Raw genomic sequence first — 22,951 nt, 5'->3', positions numbered from 1 at the left:
CTCGCTGCCCGCCGCAGCCACCCTGCAGGGGCCCCCTCCACCTCTGCACACGTTGGGAGCCGGCGCTCTGCAGCTTCTCTGTGCCGGCTGTCAGCTTGACAGTCGGCACAGAGAACAGCTGACCCCAGACCAGGGGCGGCAGAATGCAGCCGCCGGGGGAGACACTGCGGACCGCCGAATTAGGCGGCCCGACTGCGCCCCCCTGCCGGCTGCGCCCGGGGCACATGCCCCAGCTGCCCCCCCCTAGATACGCCACTGACCGTGCAGAGATGATCCCTGCTGCTAGCGTGAACAATAATTGAACTAAATAGCAAGAGTTACCTTGAACACACAGTGTGAACGGAACACTGAGTACAAAGGTCAGTTACTTCACCGAGAGGTACGGCACAAGTATGCAAAGTGCTATACCCTGTTAACGTCACAGGGATAGTAGCTCGAGGATTGAGCTTGCTCTGCAACAAAATGGTGGTAACCGCATACATGACTGAAGCAGATGCAGAGCCAAGAGAGTTCTTTGACGCTAGGTACAATACCCTGTCGCTTTCACCGAGAAGTATAGCATAAGGGTTGAGCTTGCTCTGTAAGTGAACTGTGCCCATCATGCACATGAACAAAACAGATGCTAAGCCAAGCGGCCAGTTACCCCAGTCCTGACACTACTGAACCTGTGCCTGACCAGCACCCTAAGCATGTAGCAGACTAGAGACTCAGTCTTTGAGCCATGGGTACGAAACTGCATAAGTGCAACCTGCCTGCCAACGTGTACAGTCTCATCAGAGCAAAGACACCCACACAAACATACAGAGTGTATTAGAACACAGATATACCACCGGTTATCAATTTTAATACATCCCAAATAAGGACATATATATATATATATATATATATATATATATATATATATATATATATATATATATATACATATACCTTTTAGTATACTCTGTGCAGAATGGGTGATTACCACCACCACGTGTAGTAGGTTAGCCCAAACACCTCGACTATGGACAAACCAAAGATAGTACCACACCAGGGAATAAGGTTTTAAAAAAACAACTTTTATTATACAATTGTAGTGGCAACAAATATTACATAAAAAATATGTTACATAAAATTTTATGTAACATATTTTTTATGTAATATTTGTTGCCACTACAATTGTATAATAAAAGTTGTTTTTTTAAAACCTTATTCCCTGGTGTGATACTATCTTTGGTTTGTCCATAGTCGAGGTGTTTGGGCTAACCTACTAAACATACAGAGTGGTAGAGTATCCACCCACACCCACCAAACATACGTAAATGACACTAGCGAGCCCATGTGCGCCGCCGAGAGCCTTTTTGCTAGGCTCTACCCCAAACACTCATGCCCAGTCGCCTCTCACAATGAACCCTCGCCTTTTTTTAACCCAAACTGAATACCCTCACAATTGTACACCCTTAACACACCATGGCTTCTTGTTGTTCCCCTCAGATAAAGGTTGCTGGGAAATTTGTTACAGTGCTGCTGGACCCCCATTCCTATGATGGCGTCCTCATGGAATCTCCTGACAAGCTTGATTTTGGGAAATATGCAAGGATATTAATGGAAAGGATGTTTGATGTCCGCCTCCCTGATTACGATCCTGCAATGGAGAGGAAAATGTTAAAAACGTAAGGATCCTCTGAATAGTAAAGGAGAGGGTAATATCTGTATGAATTATGGTGGTATCTTGGGGGAGGAGTAAGGGCTATGGTATCGTATATATGGTTCTGGACATATAATAGTGGTGGTATGCGACGGCCCACAATGCAACACTATGGTAAGATGGCGGGGCTTAGGTCACAGGATAATAACTAACTCCTCTCATTGGCTATTCAATGTCCCAGTTTTGCTGTCATAGCGAAATGTAGGATATGGATGGTGCCCGCCATACAGATCCTGACCGCCCCTGTGCACATATGTAATCAGAATGGTGAATACCCCACATGTGTATTACCGTGACATACCCTTACGTATGACAATGGCAACCTCACCTCATGTATGACAATGGCAACCGCCCTTTGGGTGTAATAATGGTGACCTCCCCTTGTGCGACCTAGTGTGTAATAACGGTGACCTCCCCTTGTGCATAATAATTGCAACCTTGTATGTAATAATGATGAATGCCCTTTGTGCGGAATAATGGCGACCGCCCTGTGTGTGTCATAATCATGAATGCCCCCTCTGCGTAATAATGGTGACCAACCCTTGTGCGTTATGAGGCTACGTTCACATTCGCGGCTAGCGCCGCAGCGTCGGGCACCGCAGCGGCGCCGCATGCATCATGCGCCCCTATATTTAACATGGGGGCGCATGGACATGCGGTGCACTTGCTTTTTGCGCCGCATGCGTCCCTGCGGCGCCCGCGTCGGGGCGCAGAGGACGCAGCAAGTTGCATTTTTGCTGCGTCCAAAATCAATGGAAAAAAGGACGCATGCGGCGCAAAAAGCAGCGTTGTGCATGTGTTCACATTTGCGCTGTGCGTTGCGGCGGCGACGCTGCGGCGCACACCGCAAATGTGAACGTAGCCTAAGGGTGTCCACCTCTTATATAAAAATAATGGCGACTGCTCCTTGTGTGACAACAGCGACGACCCATTGTGTGTCTTCCATCATTTAGCTTTTTGCTCTTTTCTTGTTTTTTCTTTATAGGCATCTACAACACCAGAGTCTGCGGCAGCTGACTAGCGCCATGTTCTGCCATCTTTCTTCAGTTCTAAGCAGTGAATCGGGGACAATATGGCGAGACGACGGGTTGTTACACTTCAGCTACGGTGTGATGTTACGGTACATTCAGCGTTTTGATTTTTTTTTCATGATAGGACATAGAAAGGGGGTGCTGCAGATAACATGGTGGCTTCCTTGTCTCTCAGATCTGGGTATTTAACCCTCTTTGGCTCAGAGTCCAACCAGGGCAGGGAAGATGACCTCAGACATTCTCTGGATGTTTACAACGAATTTAGGAAGGTCGATCGGCTGCTGATGAAGAGCGCTCGTGGCCAATTATCTGCCGGTGAGTCAGGAGACAAAATTGCAGAACAGTGGTCAATCGTCCCTTGGAAATAACCTGCTGGCATCACTGGATGTGTACAGAAAGCTGCAGTCATCCTGAGCTCCACTAGAGGGCAGCCCTGGCACACCTTATACACTATAGACCAGTGCTGTGCTGTCACCTACTGTATATAAGACTATATGTAGTCATTTTACCATGCAGCTGTTTAACCCCTTCCTGTCAGAGACAGTTTTCATTTTTCAGCTTTCATTTTTTTGTGGTTTTTTTTCACATAGCCATATCAGGACTTATTATTTGCATCATAGTTTTGAATTAAACCATTTATTTTAACTTTTAGCGCACTGAAAAAAAATGATCAAAGTGGGGAGAAATGGCATTAAGAATAAAAAAAACCTACAATTCTGCTTTTGAATTTTGGAAACTAAATTTTTCAGATCAACACAATTACTTTGGTACCAAACTCGTATTTTTTTACTGGTTATAAAACCTTCTAACCTTTGAAAGAGAGAAAAAAAGGGTTTTGTGTCACCATTGTCTGAGACAATCTGACTATCGTTTTTTGGTTTGTTTTTTTCCGTCGATGGAGCTGTTTTTAGCGTGTTGACCTGTATTTTCTATTGGAACATTTTGAGATATAGAGATATATATACATCTTGATCACTTTTTATTGTGGGTCAACTGTCCATAATGCAATGGCATAAAACATCAGGGATGAACAGCACAGACCCTCCTTCTCCCCCCCCCCCCCCCCCTAGACCCCCGATAACCTCCGCTCCGGCTGTCCTACATAATCTGTCCAGATGCCCCTATTATACACACAGGTGAATATGCCCTTGTCTTGTGTAGGGGAGAAGAAGGAGATCAGATCTGTGAAGGACAAGCTTTGGGAGCTCCTGGACCCAGAGAAACTCTGCAGAAAACCTGGCAGAAGTAAATGGCTGGAGAGCTATCAGTGCCACCTGCAGGAGCTGGGTGTAACTACGACAATGCAGCGCAGAGCCCTGCTGCTCCAACTGTGGGCCACACAGGTAAGAGTCGCACTTGACTATGGGAAAGAGGGGTTTATAAATGAAATAAGAATAACATGGCGAAAATAAACATCCGGAATAACCGGAGGGACGCACAATCACACGACTCCTCATCAGTGAATTGCATAAAGCACCTACACTGTGTTCCAAATTATTATGCAAATTGGATTTAAGTGTCATAAAGATTTAATTGTTTTGTTTTTCAAATAAACTCGAGGATGGTATTGTGTCTCAGGGCTCAATGGATCACTGAAATCAGTCTTAAACACATGTGATAATTGGTTTTCCAGGTGATTCTAATTAAATGAAAACTACTTAAAAATGATGTTCCACATTATTAAACAGGTTACAGTTTTCAAGTAACATGGGAAAGAAAAAGGATCTCTCTGCTGCTGAAAAGCATCAAATAGTGCAATGCCTTGGTGAAGGGATGAAAACATTAGAAATTTTCCAAAAACATAAGCGTGATCATCGTACTGTTAAGAGATTTGTGGCTGAATCTGAGCACAGACGTGTTCATGCTGATAAAGGCATAATGAGGAAGGTTTCTGCCAGGCAAGTTCATCGGATTAAGAGAGCAGCTGCTAAAAAGCCATTACAAAGCAGCAAACAGATATTTGAAGCTGCTAGTGCCTCTGGAGTCCCTCGAACCTCAAGGTGTAGGCTCCTTCAAAGGCTTGCTGTGGTGCATAAACCTACTATTCGGCCTTCCTTAAACAGTGTTCACAAGCAGGAATGGTTGTATTGGGCCCAGACATACATGAAGACTAATTTCCAAACAGTCTTGTTTACTGATAAGTGTTGAGCAACCCTGGATGGTCCAGATGGATGGAGTAGTGGATAGTTGGTGGATGGCCACCATGTCCCAACAAGGCTGCAACGTCAGCAAAGAGGTGGAGGAGTCATGTTTTGGGCCGGAATCATGGAGAAACAGCTGGTGGGGCCCTTTAAGGTTCCTGAAGGTGTGAAAATGACCTCTGCAAAGTATATAGAGTTTCTGACTGACAACTTTCCTCCATGGTATAAAAAGCAGAAATGTGCCTTCAGGAGCAAAATCATCTTCATGCTGACAATGCACCATCTCATGCTGCAAAGAATCCCTCTGAGTTATTGGGTACTATGGGCATAAAAGGAGATAAACTCATGGTGTGGCCACCATCTTCCCCTGACCTCAACCCTATAGAGAACCTTTGGAGCATCATCAAGCAAAAGATCTATGAGGGTGGGAGGCCGTTCACATCAAAACAGCAGCTCTGGGAGGCTATTCTGACTTCATGCAAAGAAATACAAGCAGAATCTCTCCAAAAACTCACAAGTTCAATGGATGCAGGAATTGTAAGGCTATGTGCACACTTTGCGGGGTCCTTTGCGGGTTCTCCCGCAGCGGATTTGATAAATCTGCAGGGCAAAACCGCTGCGGTTATCCCTGCAGATTTATCGCGGTTTGTTTTGCGGTTTCCACTGCGGGTTTACTCCTATACTATTGATGCTGCATATGCAGCAATATGCAGCATCAATAGTAATGTTAAAAATAATAAAAAATGGTTTATACTCACCCTCTGACGTCCCGATCTCCTCGCCTCTGCACGCGGCGGTCCGGTTCCAAAGATGCTGTGCGAGAAGGACCTTCGTGACCGCGACGTCACCGCAGGTCCTGCTCGCACAGCAACCCTGAGACCGGACAGCCGCGTGCAGCGCTGAGAGGTGAGTATATCATTATTTTTTATTTTAATTCTTTTTTTTTTACACTAATATGGTTCCCAGGGCCTGGAGGAGAGTCCCCTCTCCTCCACCCCGGGTACCATCTGCACATTATCCGCTTACTTCCCGCATCGTGGGCACAGCCCCATGCGGGAAGTAAGCGGATCAATGCATTCCTATGTGTGCAGAATTGCCGCGATTCTGCACAAAAGAAGTGACATGCTGCGGAATGTAAACCGCTGCGTTTCTGCGCGTTTTTTCCTGCAGCATGTGCACAGCGGATTGCGGTTTCCATACGGTTTACATGTAAATGTAAACGCTATGGAAACTGCTGCGGACCCGCAGCATCAAAATCGCCGCGGATCCGCGGTAAAACCCGCAAAGTGTGAACATGGCCTAAAGGTGATATCAATGAAGGGGTCCTATGTTAACATGTGACTTGGCCTTTTAGGATGTTTTGGCGTTAAATAGCTTTTTTGTTCAGTGAATGTGACCTCCTAATGCTGCAAATTCCACAAATGAGCATTTTCAGTTCTTTAAAACATATCAAATGTTTAGAAATACTACTGTGCCTAATAATTTGGAACAGTGCATTTTGAGTTTTTATTCATTTTGGAGATTATACTGTTATCATTGGGAGGTTTCTTCAATAAAATTTGATGTATAATCTAACGGGTGATTACTTTTATTAGACTGACTGTCGTTTGCACGACCATTTAGGAAAATCCGATAAAAATGTAATTTGCATAATAATTTGGAACATAGTGTACACCCACTACCCGAGACTCCATCACTCCAGCCACCTGGCATCCATGTTGCAAGGACTAGATAATATCCACTGTGTATAGTTATCCTTCATAACATATATTTAAAGGGTCTAATCTGAGAGCAGTATAATGAAGAGAGAGACCCTAAATTGCAGCAATGTGTCACTTACAGGGCTGCTTGCTGTAGTTTTTATAAAATCACAGTTTTCTCTGCTGCATACCTAGCAGTCCTCTGAATGCTGAGCTCTGTATAACCCCGCCCACACCACTGATTGGCAGCTATCTTCTTATGCACAGTGTACACTGCCAATCAGTGGTGTGGGCGGAGTCATACAAAGCTCAGAGAACTGGTAGATTTGCAGCAGAGAAAACAATGATTTTATCAAAACTACAGCAATCAGCCCAGTAAGTGACACATCACTGGAATCAGGTTCTCTTTCTCTACATCATGCTGCTTTCTGATGGGGTAGCAAAACCCTGTTGACAGATTACTTTTATCTAGTAAAAAAAACATGGTATATTTACTGCAGATAATGAATATTAACCCAGTATAACATCCAGCGTATATTTACCTGTTTTAAACTCGTGTGTGTATAATAACCTAATATTTTCAACCAGTATAATAACCAGGGTTATATGTAGCCAGTATGACATCCAGTGAATGTATTTACCCACCATAATATTAAGGGCATGATTTGTCATTTGTGTTTTTTCTTTGTGGTATCCTTTGATGTCTTTTGCAACAAATTCTTCAAAATGGCTTGTGAATTTTGCCCAAAATAAAAAAGGTTCTTTATTATTGTCTTTATCATTTTTTGCAACATTTTTTTTAAAAGTTGCATTTGATAAATCAGATGAAAATATCTGAAAGCCACGACAAATTCCACATTCGCGAACATAAAAAAGAGACAAATACTTATAAAATAGATTGTAAAAAGGAGCAAATTAAAGGAAGAATATGGTGTAAATGAAAATCAGTAGAAAAACACCAAAAACGAGAAAAAAGGCACAAATGCGTAATGAATCAGGCCAAACTGTGTATAAATCCAACTGGTATAACATCCAGTGTATATGAGTCGCCCGCCTGGGCCTTTGGGTACTCGGTACTGGGTGCGGTCGCACTTAAAGGGGATGTCACGGTGGCTGTAACCCGGTCCGTGGCCCTGGGACTCAATTAAAGGGGAAAAGTATTTTAGGGGAATCGTGAAAGTATTTTCGTGACGCCACCTGTGGTTCTCGGTCAATAGGGACCGACGCTGCTTAAAGAGGTCCTCTGGGGTGATGTTGTGGCAGCAAGATGGTGACGCTTCCCACAGGTGAAGCGGGGTCCCTAGGGCTCCCAAGGTATATGGTAAGGATGGTGTATGCCGTTAAATAAGTGGAGGACACAGAGTGGTAAATTCTTTACCTGGTTTACTGGCAGTAGCAGCCCACAGTCCAGAGTACCAGGAACAGGTGATGGTATGGCCCGGCTGGCCTGGAGGCAAAGGTAGATCCCTCTTCCTGGTGATGTCCGTAAGCCTTTCCTACTTGCGCTGATGTGCGACGTCCCTGCTGCCTGAAGCTTGATGGCAAAGGACCCCTTCCTTCCCCTGTCCTGGGACAGGTACCTGTACGGCGGGCAGCTTGAGCCATTTTACAGGGTCTCTATCATGACCCGGGCCCTTCAGGTGCTGCTTCATCTTCAGGTGTGGTGTGGGCAAATTACATAGAGTCAATGCCCTCCAGTTCTGCCGCGTGTCCTGGAGCACAACACGACCTCGGGCTCCAGGTGCCAGGTTCCTGCGCACTGGCTCTGAGGGTGTCCGGTCTCAGTTCCCCTCTGAGCCCTTTTTCCACTCCTTTGCTCCTTCCCTCAATAGCTCCACCACATTCAACACCCCTCGGGTTCTCATCCTTCCCTGGAGCTGCAGCTCAGTCCTGGCTGCACAGCTCTGTAGTGTGCACTCCGTTCCAGACTTCCTTTCTCTTCAGTGTCTCTCTCCTACTAACCAAATTCCTCCTCCAGACCAGTACACTTGAAGCTGAGGAAAGCTCCTCTGAATTTGGGTCCTGAGCTCCCCCTTCTGGCCAGGATTCAGAACGTGTTGTATGTGGGTGCCTTACCTGGTAAAGAGAATCCCCCTTGCTTCCAAGCATGATATCGCCCTCCCCGAAAGGAAGGCAAAATCATTGTAACATCCGGTTATCTGAGGTGATACACTCCCCCGTTAACTCCAGTACTCCCGGACTGGGAAAGGAAAACAAGAGTACAGGTTAAAGACATTTTTGGACATGCATGTCAACAGGTGAACTGGTGAAAAACTGAAGCATCCCTTTATGGGAGGTACGGTTCTTGAACGTTGCATAACAAAACCTTACATAAACAAAATATTTATCATAAGTGCACACAGGTGAAGAAAGTGCAAACATATATATACAAAGGCGCATTGACCATTCCTGATCTCCGCTACGCCATACAGTTCTGCTCCAGGTCTGAAAAGCAAAACAGGTAGATACACAGTCTTACTCACGCTACCAGCGTGTGGCAATATCAATGAGGGGTACCTGAACTATGCCAAAACTATTTATACTACAGTTCTCAGGTAACACTGTCCATTTAAACTGCAAGAAAACATCAACATAACATATTCACAGCATTATTTTCACGCAGGTGAATGTCTCTTTACTTTCTTTTCCAGGGCAGATATTTACCCAATAATTTCCGATGTGTATAGTTACACCATGTATCAAAGTATATACTTACCCGGCATGACAATGTCTGTTTATATTTACCTGGTATAATGTCCAGTTTGTACAATACCTACGTGTTAAGGTACCTTCACACGAAACGACATTATAACGATATCGCTAGCAATCCGTGACGTTGCAGCGTCCTCGCTAGCGATATCGTTTCGTTTGACACGCAGCAGCGATCAGGATCCTGCTGTGATGTCGCTGGTCGCTGAATAAAGTCCAGAACTTTATTTGGTCGTCCGATCGCTGTGTATCGTTGTGTTTGAAAGCAAAAGCAACGATACCAGCGATATTTTACACTGGTAACCAGGGTAAACATCGGGTTACTAAGCGCAGGGCCGCGCTTAGTTACCCGATGTTTACCCTGGTTACTAGCGTAAAATGTAAAAAAAACAAACAGCACATACTCACATTGCGTCCCCTGCAGTCTGCTTCCTCCTCTGACTCAGCGCCGCAAAGTGAAAGTGAAAGCAGCACAGCGGTGACGTCACCGCTCTGCTCTCACTGTACGGCGCTCAGTCAGTCAGGAAGTGGACGCAGGGGGACGTGAATGTAAGTATGTGCTGTTTGTTTTTTTTAGATTTTACGCTGGTAACCAGGGTAAACATCGGGTTACTAAGCGCGGCCCTGCGCTTAGTTACCCGATGTTTACCCTGGTTACCAGGGGACCTCGGCATAGTTGATCGCTGGAGAGCGGTCTGTGTGACAGCTCTCCAGCGACCAAACAGCGACGCTGCAGCGATCGACATAGTTGTCGCTATCGCTGCAGCGTCGCTTCGTGTGAAGGTACCTTTAGGTGAAGTGGTGACTCTCACTACCATCATTTCTTTTTAGGGGAACTCCGGCCCTGCCGCCTTTTGGCTTCTCCTGTTTCTTCTGAAGAACCCTGAGGCCATGGCTGCCATCCGAGCAGAACTGGAGAATTTGCTGAGAGGCCACGAAATGCGACACATGATTAGCCAGGAGACACTGGACAACGCCATTGTCTTAAGTGAGTAGCCCCTACCTGGGTAAAGTACACGGTGCAGTCAAAAGTCTGTTTTCCTTCAAGGAGTCGTCTGGTTTTTTCTTATTTCCATATTGAAAGGTAAGCGGGGCTGGTGATGTCACATCTACATCGAGGCATAATGTCGGCAGGAGGGGGGTTACAGGGACGGTGGCTCCTAGCGCCAAAGTCTATCAGATCAAAAAATGTTGCAGTAATCCACCCTCCACCATGCTTCTAATGACAAATGACTTGAGCCTGCAAGTACCACTTCTTGAAGCGGCACTGATTATATAGAACACAGCAGGCAAGATGAGTTGCTTACTCAGTGAATGACATGACAAAGGTCAGTATAACGAATGAGGTTTGCTGTGTTAGTTTCTGCCTACGAAAAGCGTAGCAGTCTTTGACAATCTACATAAACGAGATGACCGAATAGGAGTAGTTAATGAATAAGAGAGTTTGAATAATGTGCGGTGCAGATGAATAATGTGCGGTGCAGATGAATAATGTGCGGTGTACTTGATTCAACACTGTCTTCATTCATTACTTAAAGCTGCATTGAGAGTTTTACACTTTTTTAAATACTAATTAGGGCTAGCATTAAAGAGGTTGCCTGGCGTTAGGCTACAAATCTACAGTCACTCTGTGTGACTGCAGACTTGTGAATTGCACTGCGTGTTCTGAGGATTCTCTGGTGACAGCTTCGGGAGCGCATGTATGTGATTTGCATAACATGCCACATGCAACTAGATGCATGCACACTTGCACTGAGCGAGGCCACACACGTCTAGTCAGAATGTATCCGAAAGTATGCAAATTGCTGCCAGTGCCATCATCGGAGAATCCTCATAGTGAGCAGTTCAAGGTGTGTGAGGATTCACAATTCTGCAGGGACATAGAGTGACTGGAGACTTGTAGCCTAAAGCTGAACAACCCCATTAAGGTTGGGGCTAGAGATTGGATTAGCTTTAGGCTTCTGGTTAGTTAGGGTTAGGCTTACATTTGGAGATTGGGTAAGCTAATAAAATTGATAAGCTAATAAATAAATAATAGATAAGCTAATACAATTGTTTCATTAATAGAAACTAAAAATAAATTAAAAAATAGCAAATATATTTTAAAAACAAAACTTTTTTTAACATTTTATAATTTGTATTTCTGATTTCAGCAAAAAAAAACAACAACAGATAAAAGGTTTACAGGACAAATTATAATTACATCAGAATTTTCTTCAAATTACAATACATGTGCTGTAGTGGACTGGTAGAAGGAGTCTGGAAGGGCTAAAAGTTCACAAGGGACGTCCACTCAATGCCACTGTGACTACCAATATTTGCTGGCTCACCTGCATTAGGGGAAGAGCAAAAATGGGGGCCTTCTAGCAAATTTGTGTCTGCTCCTTTGGTGCAGAAACAGGGAAAACTGTGGGAGACACAGTGGCTGCAGCCATCACACACCACAACATATGATGAAGGCCATGAATCACAAAAAAAAAAACAGGATCACATGTGCTGACACATCATGTGATCACAGCTATGACAGGTACGGTTATCCTGTCACCTATAATAGCAGGTGAACTCCGCTATACAGTGGAATTCCAGCCCACGGCCTTCATATAATATTCTTCATGAGTATTATACGTATGACACAGGTGACTTGTAATATGTAGATTATACTCAGTGATCACAGACAGGCTTATTTGTGCTCTTTCCAGACAGTGCCTTAGAGGAGAGCCTGCGCTTAACCACCGCGCCCTTCGTCACACGGGAAGTGCTGTCTGAGGTGTCCCTGAAGCTGGCGGATGGCAGGGAATACACCCTAAGGAGGGGAGACAGGCTTTGCCTCTTTCCCTATGTCAGTCCTCAGATGGACCCAGAGATCCACCATGATCCGCAGGTAACTGCTGCAAAGCGTACACATTGGACACACAGGGCAAATCGTAACATCTGCCTCAAGCTGGTGCTTAACTGCCCCCACAGACTCATCATGGCCATTCTTTTTGATGGTCCTCAAATAGGCAGGAATTTGGGACTAGTCCCGCAAGTCCTGCCCTGATGCTGCACAATATTTACTGGTCTGGGGGTACAGAAGGCAGATAGATCTATAATCATCCCTGAAGTGTATAAAGGGTTGGGGAAGCACTTAGGTAATCGATGGTCTCTTTTTCCAGATGTTCCAGTATGACAGGTTCCTCAATGTAGACTATTCTCAGAAGACAGATTTCTACAAGGCCGGCAGGAGACTCAAGCACATCAGCATGCCCTGGGGCGCCGGCAGGAACATATGCATTGGGAGGTTCCATGCAATCAACAGCATTAAACTGTAAGGGAACGTGAGATGATATTATGTGTACTGTCTGGCAGCATGCAGTTACGAATCCATTCACTGATGCCTCATAACTCAGTATTGCAAAAAATAATTATCAGGCAATTAGCTTTTAACACCACACATCACTGCTAGGCGCTCACCACTCTTTACTGCTGTGTACCTTCCTGACACTTTAACTCTTTCACCCATTTAATCCTGAAACCAACAAATTCCAGAGGTGTCCTACCACAAGATACCTAGCAAAAACATGTACACCATTTGTAAGGAGATTTTCTAGCTGATAGACAACCAATATGAAAGCATCACAGAAAAAAAAAGAATTGTCAGGATCCAAAACTCTCACAAATGTAAATAAGAGCCCCAATTATCTCCGTGAGGGTAGGTTGACATAAAAAATCATTCAGAGTTTCATCCAGAAAAGTGGGATGATTTTTTTCCATCCCATTTTTCTGGTTGAAATACTTTTTGAACAGCAGCTATTAATCATTCACAAGACTATTCACAGTTTCCTTTGTTAGAGAATTACAATGTGTCTGTAAAAATCGGATGCTTTAATATGGCTCCGTACAGTATACAATTTTTTTTTCCGCGCCCCCATAGACTTGAATTGGTGAGTCTCATATGATTTAGAAACTAGTGCACGCTGCAATTTTTTTAACACGCATTAATCCGTCAATGAAAAAAATTGCTTATCTGCACTGCCCCATTTAATAATAAACATCCAGGTGCTGTCCGCTTTTTTTCACATACAGCACTCGGGCCAAAAATACGGTCATGTTCACTAGTCCTTATAGTGATCAGATGAAAATTGTAGCGGGGAGTCCAAGGACAGATCCACATGGAAATAAAATAAAAAAGAAGATTTGCCCAGAACTCAGGACACGGAATATGGAGGTCAACAGAGCCAGGATGTCTACACTAAGGCTTTAAGGTCTATAAGCTTCACTCCAGCCTGGAGTAGAAAGAGAGCTGAGGTTAAGAACATCTGCAAGTTAAAAGGAAGCAGGATGTCCAGCACCGAGTCCATAGAAGATTGCTTACACAAAGTCTATAAGCCACTGTTGAGACTGGTAGAGAACCAAAGCAGAAGTGAAAAATATCTGGAGTTTACAAGAGACAAGACGTCCATCACTGATGCCACAGAAGGTTATTTACACAAGATCTAGAATATCTGAAGCCATAAAAGGCTCCTAGTTCACATTGTGTCTATGTGAACCATTTCAACCTAGTGAACATCTGGAGGTTATAGGAAGCAGGATATCCAACACAGAAGCCATTGAAGACTCTTCAAACCAGAACTACAAGCAGCTGTCTAGCCTGGTTAAGAAGGACATCTATATGTGGCAAGAGGAAGGATTTCCACCATGAAAAACTCATCACACCAGTTCTATAAATCGTATTCTAGCTTGATGGAAGAGAAAACCATATAGAAAGATGCATTTTCATTTATTATTATTATAATTATTATTTATTTATATAGCACCATTAATTCCATGGTGCTGTACATGAGAAGGGGTTATATCAAATTACAAATATCACTTACAGTAAACAAAACTAACAATAACAGACTGATACAGAGGGAAGAGGACCCTGCCCTTGCGGGCTTATATTCTACAGGATTATGGGGAAGGAGACAGTAGGTTGAGGGTTGCAGTAGCTCCGATGGTGTTGAGGTGGCCATGTGGTCATTACAGGTTGTAAGCTTCTTTGAAGAGGTGGGTTTTCAGGTTTCTTTTGAAGGATCCAAATGTGGTGTATAACCGGACGTGTTGGGGCACAGAATTCCAGAGGATGGGGGATATTCGGGAGAAGTCTTGGAGGCGATTGGGTGAGGATCGAATAAGCGTGGAGGAGAGAAGGAGGTCTTGGGAGGACCGGAGATTACGTGAGGGAAGATATTGAGAGATTAGTTTGGAAATCTACGGAGGAGAAAGGTTATGGATGGCTTTGTAGGTCAGTGTTAGTAGTTTAAGATAGTTTATAGATATTTGATATTATTTTTATCAAGTGAATTAAAGGCAATTTCATCGTAGGGCATTGAGAGGTTTTATTTTAGGATGGTCATAACAGATGAGGAATTTGAGAATGGGTTTTATCTCACCAAAATATGTATCGGCGTAAATGGCCAACTCTCACCAACAATTTCATCATCTACAAGATTATTCTGATAGTTCAGAAAAATGTGCGTGTAAATCTAGTTTATGGCTTTGTGTACCCAACACTGAGCAGGGTCCAGTGATCAACGAAGCTACTCTATGACACCGTCATTTGGTGCACCATTTGCTGCCATATGTGAGAGCAAAACCTTAACCCCTTCATGTGCATGGGCCAAGGACTGAACCTTGAGGGAATTTACAGGAAACGGAATGTCTCCCAAAAATAAGTGACAAGCCGCTACATCCATGGAGAAACGATACCGGACCGTGTAAGATAAAAAGTACCAATTTGACACTAAAAGATAGGTGACTAGATGCTCTTGTGTTGGGCTCACCAGCTGAGGTGGATCCTCTAAGCCTTAAGGTACCTTCACACGAAACGATATCGCTAGCGATCCCTGACGTTGCAGCGTCCTGGCTAGCGATATCGTTTCGTTTGACACGCAGCAGCGATCAGGATCCTGCTGTGATGTCGCTGGTCGCTGAATAAAGTCCAGAACTTTATTTGGTCGTCCGATCGCCGTGTATCGTTGTGTTTGAAAGCAAACGCAACGATACCAGCGATATTTTACACTGGTAACCAGGGTAAACATCGGGTTGCTAAGCGCAGGGCCGCGCTTAGTAACCCGATGTTTACCCTGGTTACCAGCGTAAAAGTAAAAAAAACAAACAGTACATACTCACCTGCGCGTCCCCCAGCGTCTGCTTCCTGACACTGACTGAGCTCCGGCCCTAAAGTGAAAGTGAAAGCACAGCGGTGACGTCACCGCTCTGCTGTTAGGGCCGGAGCTCAGTCAGTGTCAGGAAGCAGACGCTGGGGGACGCGCAGGTGAGCATGTAGTGTTTGTTATTTTTACTTTTACGCTGGTAACCAGGGTAAACATCGGGTTACTAAGCGCGGCCCTGCGCTTAGCAACCCGATGTTTACCCTGGTTACCCGGGGACCTCGGCATCGTTGGTCGCTGGAGAGCGGTCTGTGTGACAGCTCTCCAGCGATCAAACAGCGACGCTGCAGCGATCGGCATCGTTGTCGCTATCGCTGCAGCGTCGCTTCGTGTGAAGGTACCTTAAGGTCCAGGTGGGCAGACGGAACCCAGGCATTGATGCAGCAAGCAGAAAGGCACACACAGGAAACTCAGGAGCAGCATGATGGATGAAGTGGAACTCAGCAGGGATGAATGCAAGCACAAAAACACAAAAAGCACAGCTGCTGGGGCACACCAAACGTAGGACTAGAGTCTCAATCCCATGACACAGACGTGTGTTTAAATGGGCCATAATAGGTCTATGTCATTGATCCACTCTGGGCAACCTGCAAAAACCAATGTGGAGCGCAGCAGAGGGCAGCGAAACCAGGGGAAGGAAATGGAGCCTTGGATACAAGGGAAAGGTATGTAACATCTAGACAACAAAAAATTACCAACTGGAGATTTAAAAGTTAGTTAAAAGAGTAGTAGTCATAGAGAAAGGACATGTGTCCTTCTTAGACCAAGAAACTAAGATAATGAACCTCCATTGTTTGAGCTTCTAGAAATAAGTCAATGAATGAAATATAGGTAGTGGGGGAGTTGGGGGATGTTTGTCATTTAAACTGGGTTTACGCTAGCTGACCAGTGTGAAACAACGGCAGTTCTGCAACATGTTTTTCAATTGGTTATCATTTAATAGTCTTTTTTTAACATGCAGGCTCTGTTTCAGAAGTGGACAGAACGATCAGAAATAAATTGTTCTGCGCGCAAAGGTTGCCATTGTTTTTGGCAGCACAGGTCCTGTTTACACTGAACAATTTGCTGTCCAGAATGATGTTTTTTTAACTAAACCAAAAGATAATTTCATCCAAATATCAAGTTTTTTGCTCGCTCATCGGATGATCAGTGCCCTGTTTACACTGTCCGGTAACGGTGAAACGAGCGTTCATTGGAATGCCCTTTCCAAATAATGATGCAATGTATATACACCTGAAATGTAATTCTTCTGACCACTGTCAGACAACCACCCTCTATGAGCAAACACCCTCTGGTAGAACACTACCATCACAATGTACACTACCCTAAGAGCACCTCTAATGCTAAGCACACCACAACCACTAAGAAAGCCCAGCTGGTTCTGTGAAATGAAGGATTGTCTTGTTTCAACTGAAGAAGGAACGACTGAAATAGTTTCAATTAGGCATGGGGATTTTTTTTTTTCAGCCAAAAATCAGCACTGGCTGCATCATTGGCTGAAAAGGTCCAATATTGTCTGATTTCGCCTGCAATGTGTTTGGGGACATTGACAAATGTTTGATCTTTTGTCCAATGAATGGTCGTTCATCGGTGCACTTTCATCTCTGTATGAGCACGCCACCTTCAGTAAGAGCGCCACCCTCGGCAATCGCATCACCATTGCTAAGCTCACTAATACTATCCATTAGACGCAGTTCTCTATTCGTAATATTTCTTTAATTTTTGAGGCTTTGGTGTCTAAAAATTATGTGAATTTCAAGCATTCTGTATTTGTTCCCATCCTCATCTATTTGAAAAGGGGCCACACAAATCCCCACTAACCAAGCTTCCCTCTTTCAGGTTTGTCTGGCTAATGCTGCTCAATTTTGAGTTTGAACTGAAAAACCCACAGGAAACCTTTCCAGAGTTTGACCGGAGCCGATATGGATTTGGGGTCGTCCAACCAGTAGGCGATGTGGTCTTTCGATATCGAAGGCGATATGAACAGATATCTATTTAGTAGTGGAACATAAGCCTCTTAGGATCAATCTGGTCCTCCGTGACCTGACACCGTCCCAAAATCCATCAGAACCAAATAATATGGTCAGACTGAAAAACTGGAAGGGACATGTTCAAGTAAATAGGGGGTGGATCACTGCCCAATATCATAGGATAGATTCCAACAGCACAGAATGAAGCCCCCACGAAACACAACGCACATCTACATCCAGATGGATGCCGCAATTATCCAAGAAGTTTCTCCTGCAGCCACTCACTGGAAAATTCAATCCTCTATTGTTTTACTGTAAATAGCATATACATGCAGACAATAAAGGGTTTGCATTTCGTCTCTATATGTCTCTTATATACAGTATCTCTAATTCTGTATATCACATCACTTGATTCCACCCCAAGCAGGAAGTCATGGCAAGCCAGGAGTCAGGGTGTCTAATAGAGTCACTTGGAAGAGGTGGTCATAAGTCCTTTGATTCCCAGAGCTAACTAAACTCTATTCATTTATAAAAAATAGCATAAGAGAGGCATTATTTGCTGAGCAGGTTATTTTAGTTTTAACCTGCTTGACACACTCAAAAAGGAGAGCTCCAATGGATCAATAGATCCTTTACATATAAAAACAGGAGAACCTCTAAAAATCAGCTTGTTTTGAACTGAGGACTTAAGGTGTAGAGTGTGTAAGAGTATCAGAGCTCGAAGGAAAGACCCGAAAGTGAACCCTCTGGGCTATAGTTCTAGAGCCCCCAAGGGCGAGCGGACCTGATGGGACCACCCCCTATACAGGAAGCGTTAGGGGCAGGCCTAAGGGGGGATGGAACCACAACGGCTGGGGCAAAAGGGGCGACTAATGGTAAATAAAGAGAGGGAAGAGACTGGGGTATTAAGGTGGTGGACGAGAGCAGAGAACAAGCGGACACTATGGAATATGGGTGGTAGATGGGACCAGGAGGACCAGAGACGGAGCGGTGGCATGATGCTGGAAGAGAGGAATGAAAAAGGTAATAACTAGCAGGAATAAACGGAACAGGTAGGCACGAGTGGACACTGGGCAGGTATGGCTAAGACACTGAGCAGGTACGGCAGAGACACAGAGCAGGCATGGCAAGACACAGGGCAGACATGGATGAGACACAGGGCAGGTAAGGCTGAGGCACAGAGCAGGTACGGCTGAGGCACAGGGCAGGTACGGATGAGGCACAGGGCAGGTAAGGCTGAGGCACAGAGCAGGTACGGCTGAGGCACAGAGCAGGTACGGCTGAGGCACAGGGCAGGTAAGGCTGAGGCACAGGGCAGGTACGGCTGAGGCACAGAGCAGAGCGAACAGAGAAAGGAAGCCAGGGACCAAGGGGGTACGCCAGCAGGAAGGCAAGTGTAACCGCAAAAGATAACCAGGCGTCTTACCTGTGCAGACGCCGAGAAGAAATATTGGATGGGCGCCGCCATGATGGGGCGGAGCCAGTGGGTCACGACCTCCCAGAGGGCTTAGCGGCGGGAAAAGCGCGACCACGCATGCGCGAAGCGCTGATGCACTGCGAGCCTGAGATGACAGGCGGAGAGCGGCAAGGGACCCCGTCGGAGGCGCGCCGGAGGCAGGCGACGGACGGGTGAGTATTCACAGATGTGGCAAAGGGTATATGGACTATAGTGTCGTGTTCCTGCCCCTAAAGACAATAATCGCCTAATGTGAATAGTGTCATGCATTTTTGTACATGTATTGTGATATGTGAAGTGTGAACTATGTAATGTGGTTTTAGGAATGTAACAGATAATAACGCATAGTGTTTTAGGTAATTGTGTTGCTGTGTAGGTACTGTAAAGGTAATTCCTAGTGTGAGTAATGTACACTCCAGGACAAGTCTAGGCTAAGCAAACGACAACACATAGTTTAGAGTTTAAGACATAGGAGAAAGTGGGATAAGCAGTGTAACTGTAACATGCTTAGTGTATACAGTTATAAGATGCACAGTGTTTGTAAGGGAGATCTGCCCAGCATCATGCGGAAGAGACAGATATAGTTAGGTGTTTGGTCTGGCCCACAGTGGGAGCTATCAGGGCCAGTATAAAGTAAAAACTGCTTCCTGTTTCTAGAGGAGAGTTTGTTTGCTAAGTAACAAGGTGAAGTTCAAGTTGCAGTGGGCTGATAGTAGAGGCAAGTAAAAAGTGTTATTAGGCAAAATTGTGAGTGAGCCCCCTCCATGAATGAAAAGTAACCCCACACATAAATGGTCTCAGGATGTTTTACTGTTGGCATGATACAGGACATGGTAGTGCTCACTTTGTCTTCACCAAACACTCATTCTTCCAGATTCTCAAACAGTTTGATTTATCCCAATCCTCTGAAGCCCAATCCCTGTACTTCATGCAGAATGTAAATCTGTCCTTGATGTTTTACTTAGAAGAAGTGGCTTCTTTGCTCCCTTTCTTGACACCATGATAAAAAATATTTTGCCCCGGTACATACAGATTGAGTGACACCAGCCTGCTGCTATTTCTGAGCAAGCTCTGCAGTAGTATTGAACCAAACACGTAGATGAATCATTTTAGAAGATTTGTACTTGCTGGACTTTCTCGAGTGCCCTGAAGCCTCCTTCACAGTGATGGAACCTCTTTCATTGAAGTACTTGACTCTATAAATGTTTAATTTATGGGCAATCTTAAAGGGAACCTGTCACCCCCAAAATCGATGGTGGGGTAAGCTCACCGTCATCAGGGGCTTATCTACAGCATTCTGTAATGCTGTAGATAAGCCCCCGATGTTACCTGAAAGAGGAGAAAAAGAGGTTATAATATACTCACCTGGGCGGTCCCGCTGTGGTCCGTGGTCAAATGGGCATCTCAGGTCTGCTCCGGTGCCTCCCATCTTCATTCCATGACGTCCTCTTCTGGGCCTCTCTGACCTTACCGGCGCCTGCGCACTGCAGTACTTTGCTCTGCCCTCAACAGGGCAGACAAAGTACGCCTGCGCCGAAGCAGCGGCGCGGAGACCAGAAGAGGATGTCATGGAATGAAGATAGGAGGCGCCGGAGCAGACCTGAGACGCCCATCGGAGCGGGACCGCCCCTGGGTGAGTATAATCTAACCTCTTTTTCTCCTTTCAGGTAACATCGGCGGCTTATCTACAGCATTACAGAATGCTGTAGATAAGCCCCTGATGCCGGTGAGCATACCTCACCATCGATTTTGGGGGTGACAGGTTCGCTTTAAGGGTAACCATGGTTAACAAAAGACATTGCTTTTAAGCACCAGCCCCATTTTAAAGTAACCAATCTGTTGTCTTGTCCTTATTATCTCTTGAGAAGAAGATAACTGAAATTATTTAAGCAGGTCATTTTGTGGCAAAGGTGATATTCAGTGGAAATTGGATTTTTGTGAATAATTTAGTTTTCATGGCAAGAAATTACCGTATTTCGCGGACTATAAGATGCACCGGACCATAAGGCGCACCCCAAATTTGGGGTGAAAATTGCAGAAAAAAAGATTTTTTATAAGATGGGGGTCCGTCTTATTGTCCGAATTTACAGTATCTTACCTGAAGGCTGGCGGTGGCAGAGCAGGGTCACAGGAGGCATGGTGTCGGCAGAGGTGGGGTGATGCGGTACGGCGTGCACCTGAGCAGGGTCCCTTCCTGCTTAGGTGGGCGATGCCACGGCCTGGTGTCCATGGGAGGGTTGCAGCACTGGTTACCGGCAGAGGTGCTGGGATGAGGAGGTGCTGGGATGAGGAGGTGCAGGGATCAGGAGCTGCTGCGATCAGGAGGTGCTGCGATCAGGAGGTGCTACGATCAGGAGGTGCTGCGATCAGGAGGTGCAGGGATCAGGAGGTGCAGGGATCAGGAGGTGCTGGGATCAGGAGGTGCTGGGATCAGGAGGCGCAGTGACAGGTATGGTGTGAGAGGGTCCCTTTCCCCGGTGAGGTGATGCAGCAGCCCGGTAAGGAGCAGAGCCAGGTGAATGCTGTTGTTATCGGTGGTGGCGGCCATCTTCCGGGGGCCGCGCGAGCGCAGATGAAGCGCTCTGCTTCCCGGGGCTTCAGGAAAATGGCCGCGGGAGGCCGCGCGTGCGCAGATGGAGATCGCGCGGCCATTTTCCTGAAGCTAAGAACTTCAGAAAAATGGCCGCCGCGATCCCCATCTGCGCACGCGCGGCATCCCGTGGCCATTTTCCTGAAGCCCCGGGAAGCAGAGCGCTACATCTGCGCACGCGCGGCCCCCGGAAGATGGCCGCCACCACCGATGACAACAGGATTCACCCGGCTCTGCTCCTTACCGGGCTGCTGCATCACCTCACCGGGGAAAGGGACCCCGCTCACTGCGCCTCCTCATCTCCGCACGTCTGCCGCCCCACCTCTGCCACCGCACCTCTGCCGCCACGGGTAAGCCTGCATTTCGACTATTAGACGCACCCCCCATTTTCCCCCCTTTTTTGGGGGGTAAAAGTGCGTCTTGTAGTCCGAAAATTACGGTACTTTTAAGAAAAAACTCCGGCACACTACAATTCTTGAAATGAACAATTCTTTGTTTATTATTCTTTTTTCATTTTTCAAAATATTCTTTTAAACGGTGGGATTCCATATATGAAAAAAACCTTCAACAAACTTCTGATGGACACATATATTTTCTCTGATGGACACATATATTTTCTTATTCTTTTTTCATTTTTTAAAATATTCTTTAAAACGGTGGGATTCCATATATGAAAAAAACCTTCAACAAACTTCTGATGGACACATATATTTTCAACGTTTCGGGCTGAAAAGCCTTTATCAAGAAATAATGTCCTTCTGTAACACATATGAAAAATTGTTTAAGACAACAAAACAAAAAGAATAAAAAGACTTTCAAATGTCGAGACATTTAATAGCATGTCCCTTATTAACATATTATCCCCAACCACCGTGTGAATAATTTAGCCATTGCATGCTTCATATACCTGAGGAGAATCTTCAAATAAAAAAGAAAAAAAGAAGACAAAAAGAAAGTAAAGAATATTTTGAAAAAAGAATAATAAACAAAGAATTGTTCATTTCAAGAATTGTAGTGTGCCGGAGTTTTTTCTTATTGTATTATTTTTCCAGAGCACCTCTGACTTATTAAGTGAGCACCCTCTTCACCAAATAATTTTAAGAAATTACTTTTGTAATTTTTTTCAATTCATCTGATTACTCTTTATAATAATCTAGAGATAATGCAAATTGCTACTATAAAAACTGAAGCAGCAAAATTTCTGAAAGCAAAACCTTGTGTGAGTCTCAAAACTTTTGTGCATGACTGTACCAGGAATGAACAAGCACTCAGATGAAAAAATTTAGAGCATCGGCAGGGTACCATGGAAGAGTAAAAAATAGAGGACAGGGCAAAGTAGCAGAGATGAGATTAGAGTTAAAAATGTTGGATAGGGGAGAGTACCAAAGATGAGGACAAGGCAGGGTGCTAGAGATGAGAACACAAAAGATAAAAAAAAAATGGAGAATAGAAGCATGGTATCAGGGATGAGGA

General features: G+C 45.0%; 1 protein-coding gene and 1 long non-coding RNA gene across 2 annotated transcripts in view; both read left to right on the top strand.

Annotated features, from left to right (window-relative positions):
• The window catches only part of PTGIS (prostaglandin I2 synthase), a 52,116-nt gene extending 34,323 nt beyond the window's left edge, over positions 1-17,793 (top strand). The window contains exons 4-11 of the mRNA XM_077253304.1: positions 1,474-1,652; positions 2,673-2,807; positions 2,894-3,033; positions 3,880-4,061; positions 10,100-10,256; positions 11,968-12,149; positions 12,424-12,575; positions 17,302-17,793. Coding sequence (XP_077109419.1) covers positions 1,474-1,652; positions 2,673-2,807; positions 2,894-3,033; positions 3,880-4,061; positions 10,100-10,256; positions 11,968-12,149; positions 12,424-12,575; positions 17,302-17,461 — 1,287 coding nt within the window. The 3' untranslated portion in view covers positions 17,462-17,793. The remainder of the gene's footprint in view (positions 1-1,473; positions 1,653-2,672; positions 2,808-2,893; positions 3,034-3,879; positions 4,062-10,099; positions 10,257-11,967; positions 12,150-12,423; positions 12,576-17,301) is intronic.
• Positions 17,794-19,000: 1,207 nt separating this feature from the next.
• Positions 19,001-22,951, top strand: part of LOC143766000 (uncharacterized) — an 84,882-nt gene continuing 80,931 nt past the window's right edge. The window contains exon 1 of the long non-coding RNA XR_013213497.1: positions 19,001-19,061. This is a non-coding gene — a long non-coding RNA (uncharacterized LOC143766000). The remainder of the gene's footprint in view (positions 19,062-22,951) is intronic.

The sequence above is a fragment of the Ranitomeya variabilis genome, chromosome 4 (genome assembly GCF_051348905.1).
Source record: "Ranitomeya variabilis isolate aRanVar5 chromosome 4, aRanVar5.hap1, whole genome shotgun sequence".
Lineage (NCBI taxonomy): Eukaryota > Metazoa > Chordata > Amphibia > Anura > Dendrobatidae > Ranitomeya > Ranitomeya variabilis.
Note: the sequence above shows the minus strand (reverse complement) of the source record. Positions and strands in the feature narration are given on the sequence as shown.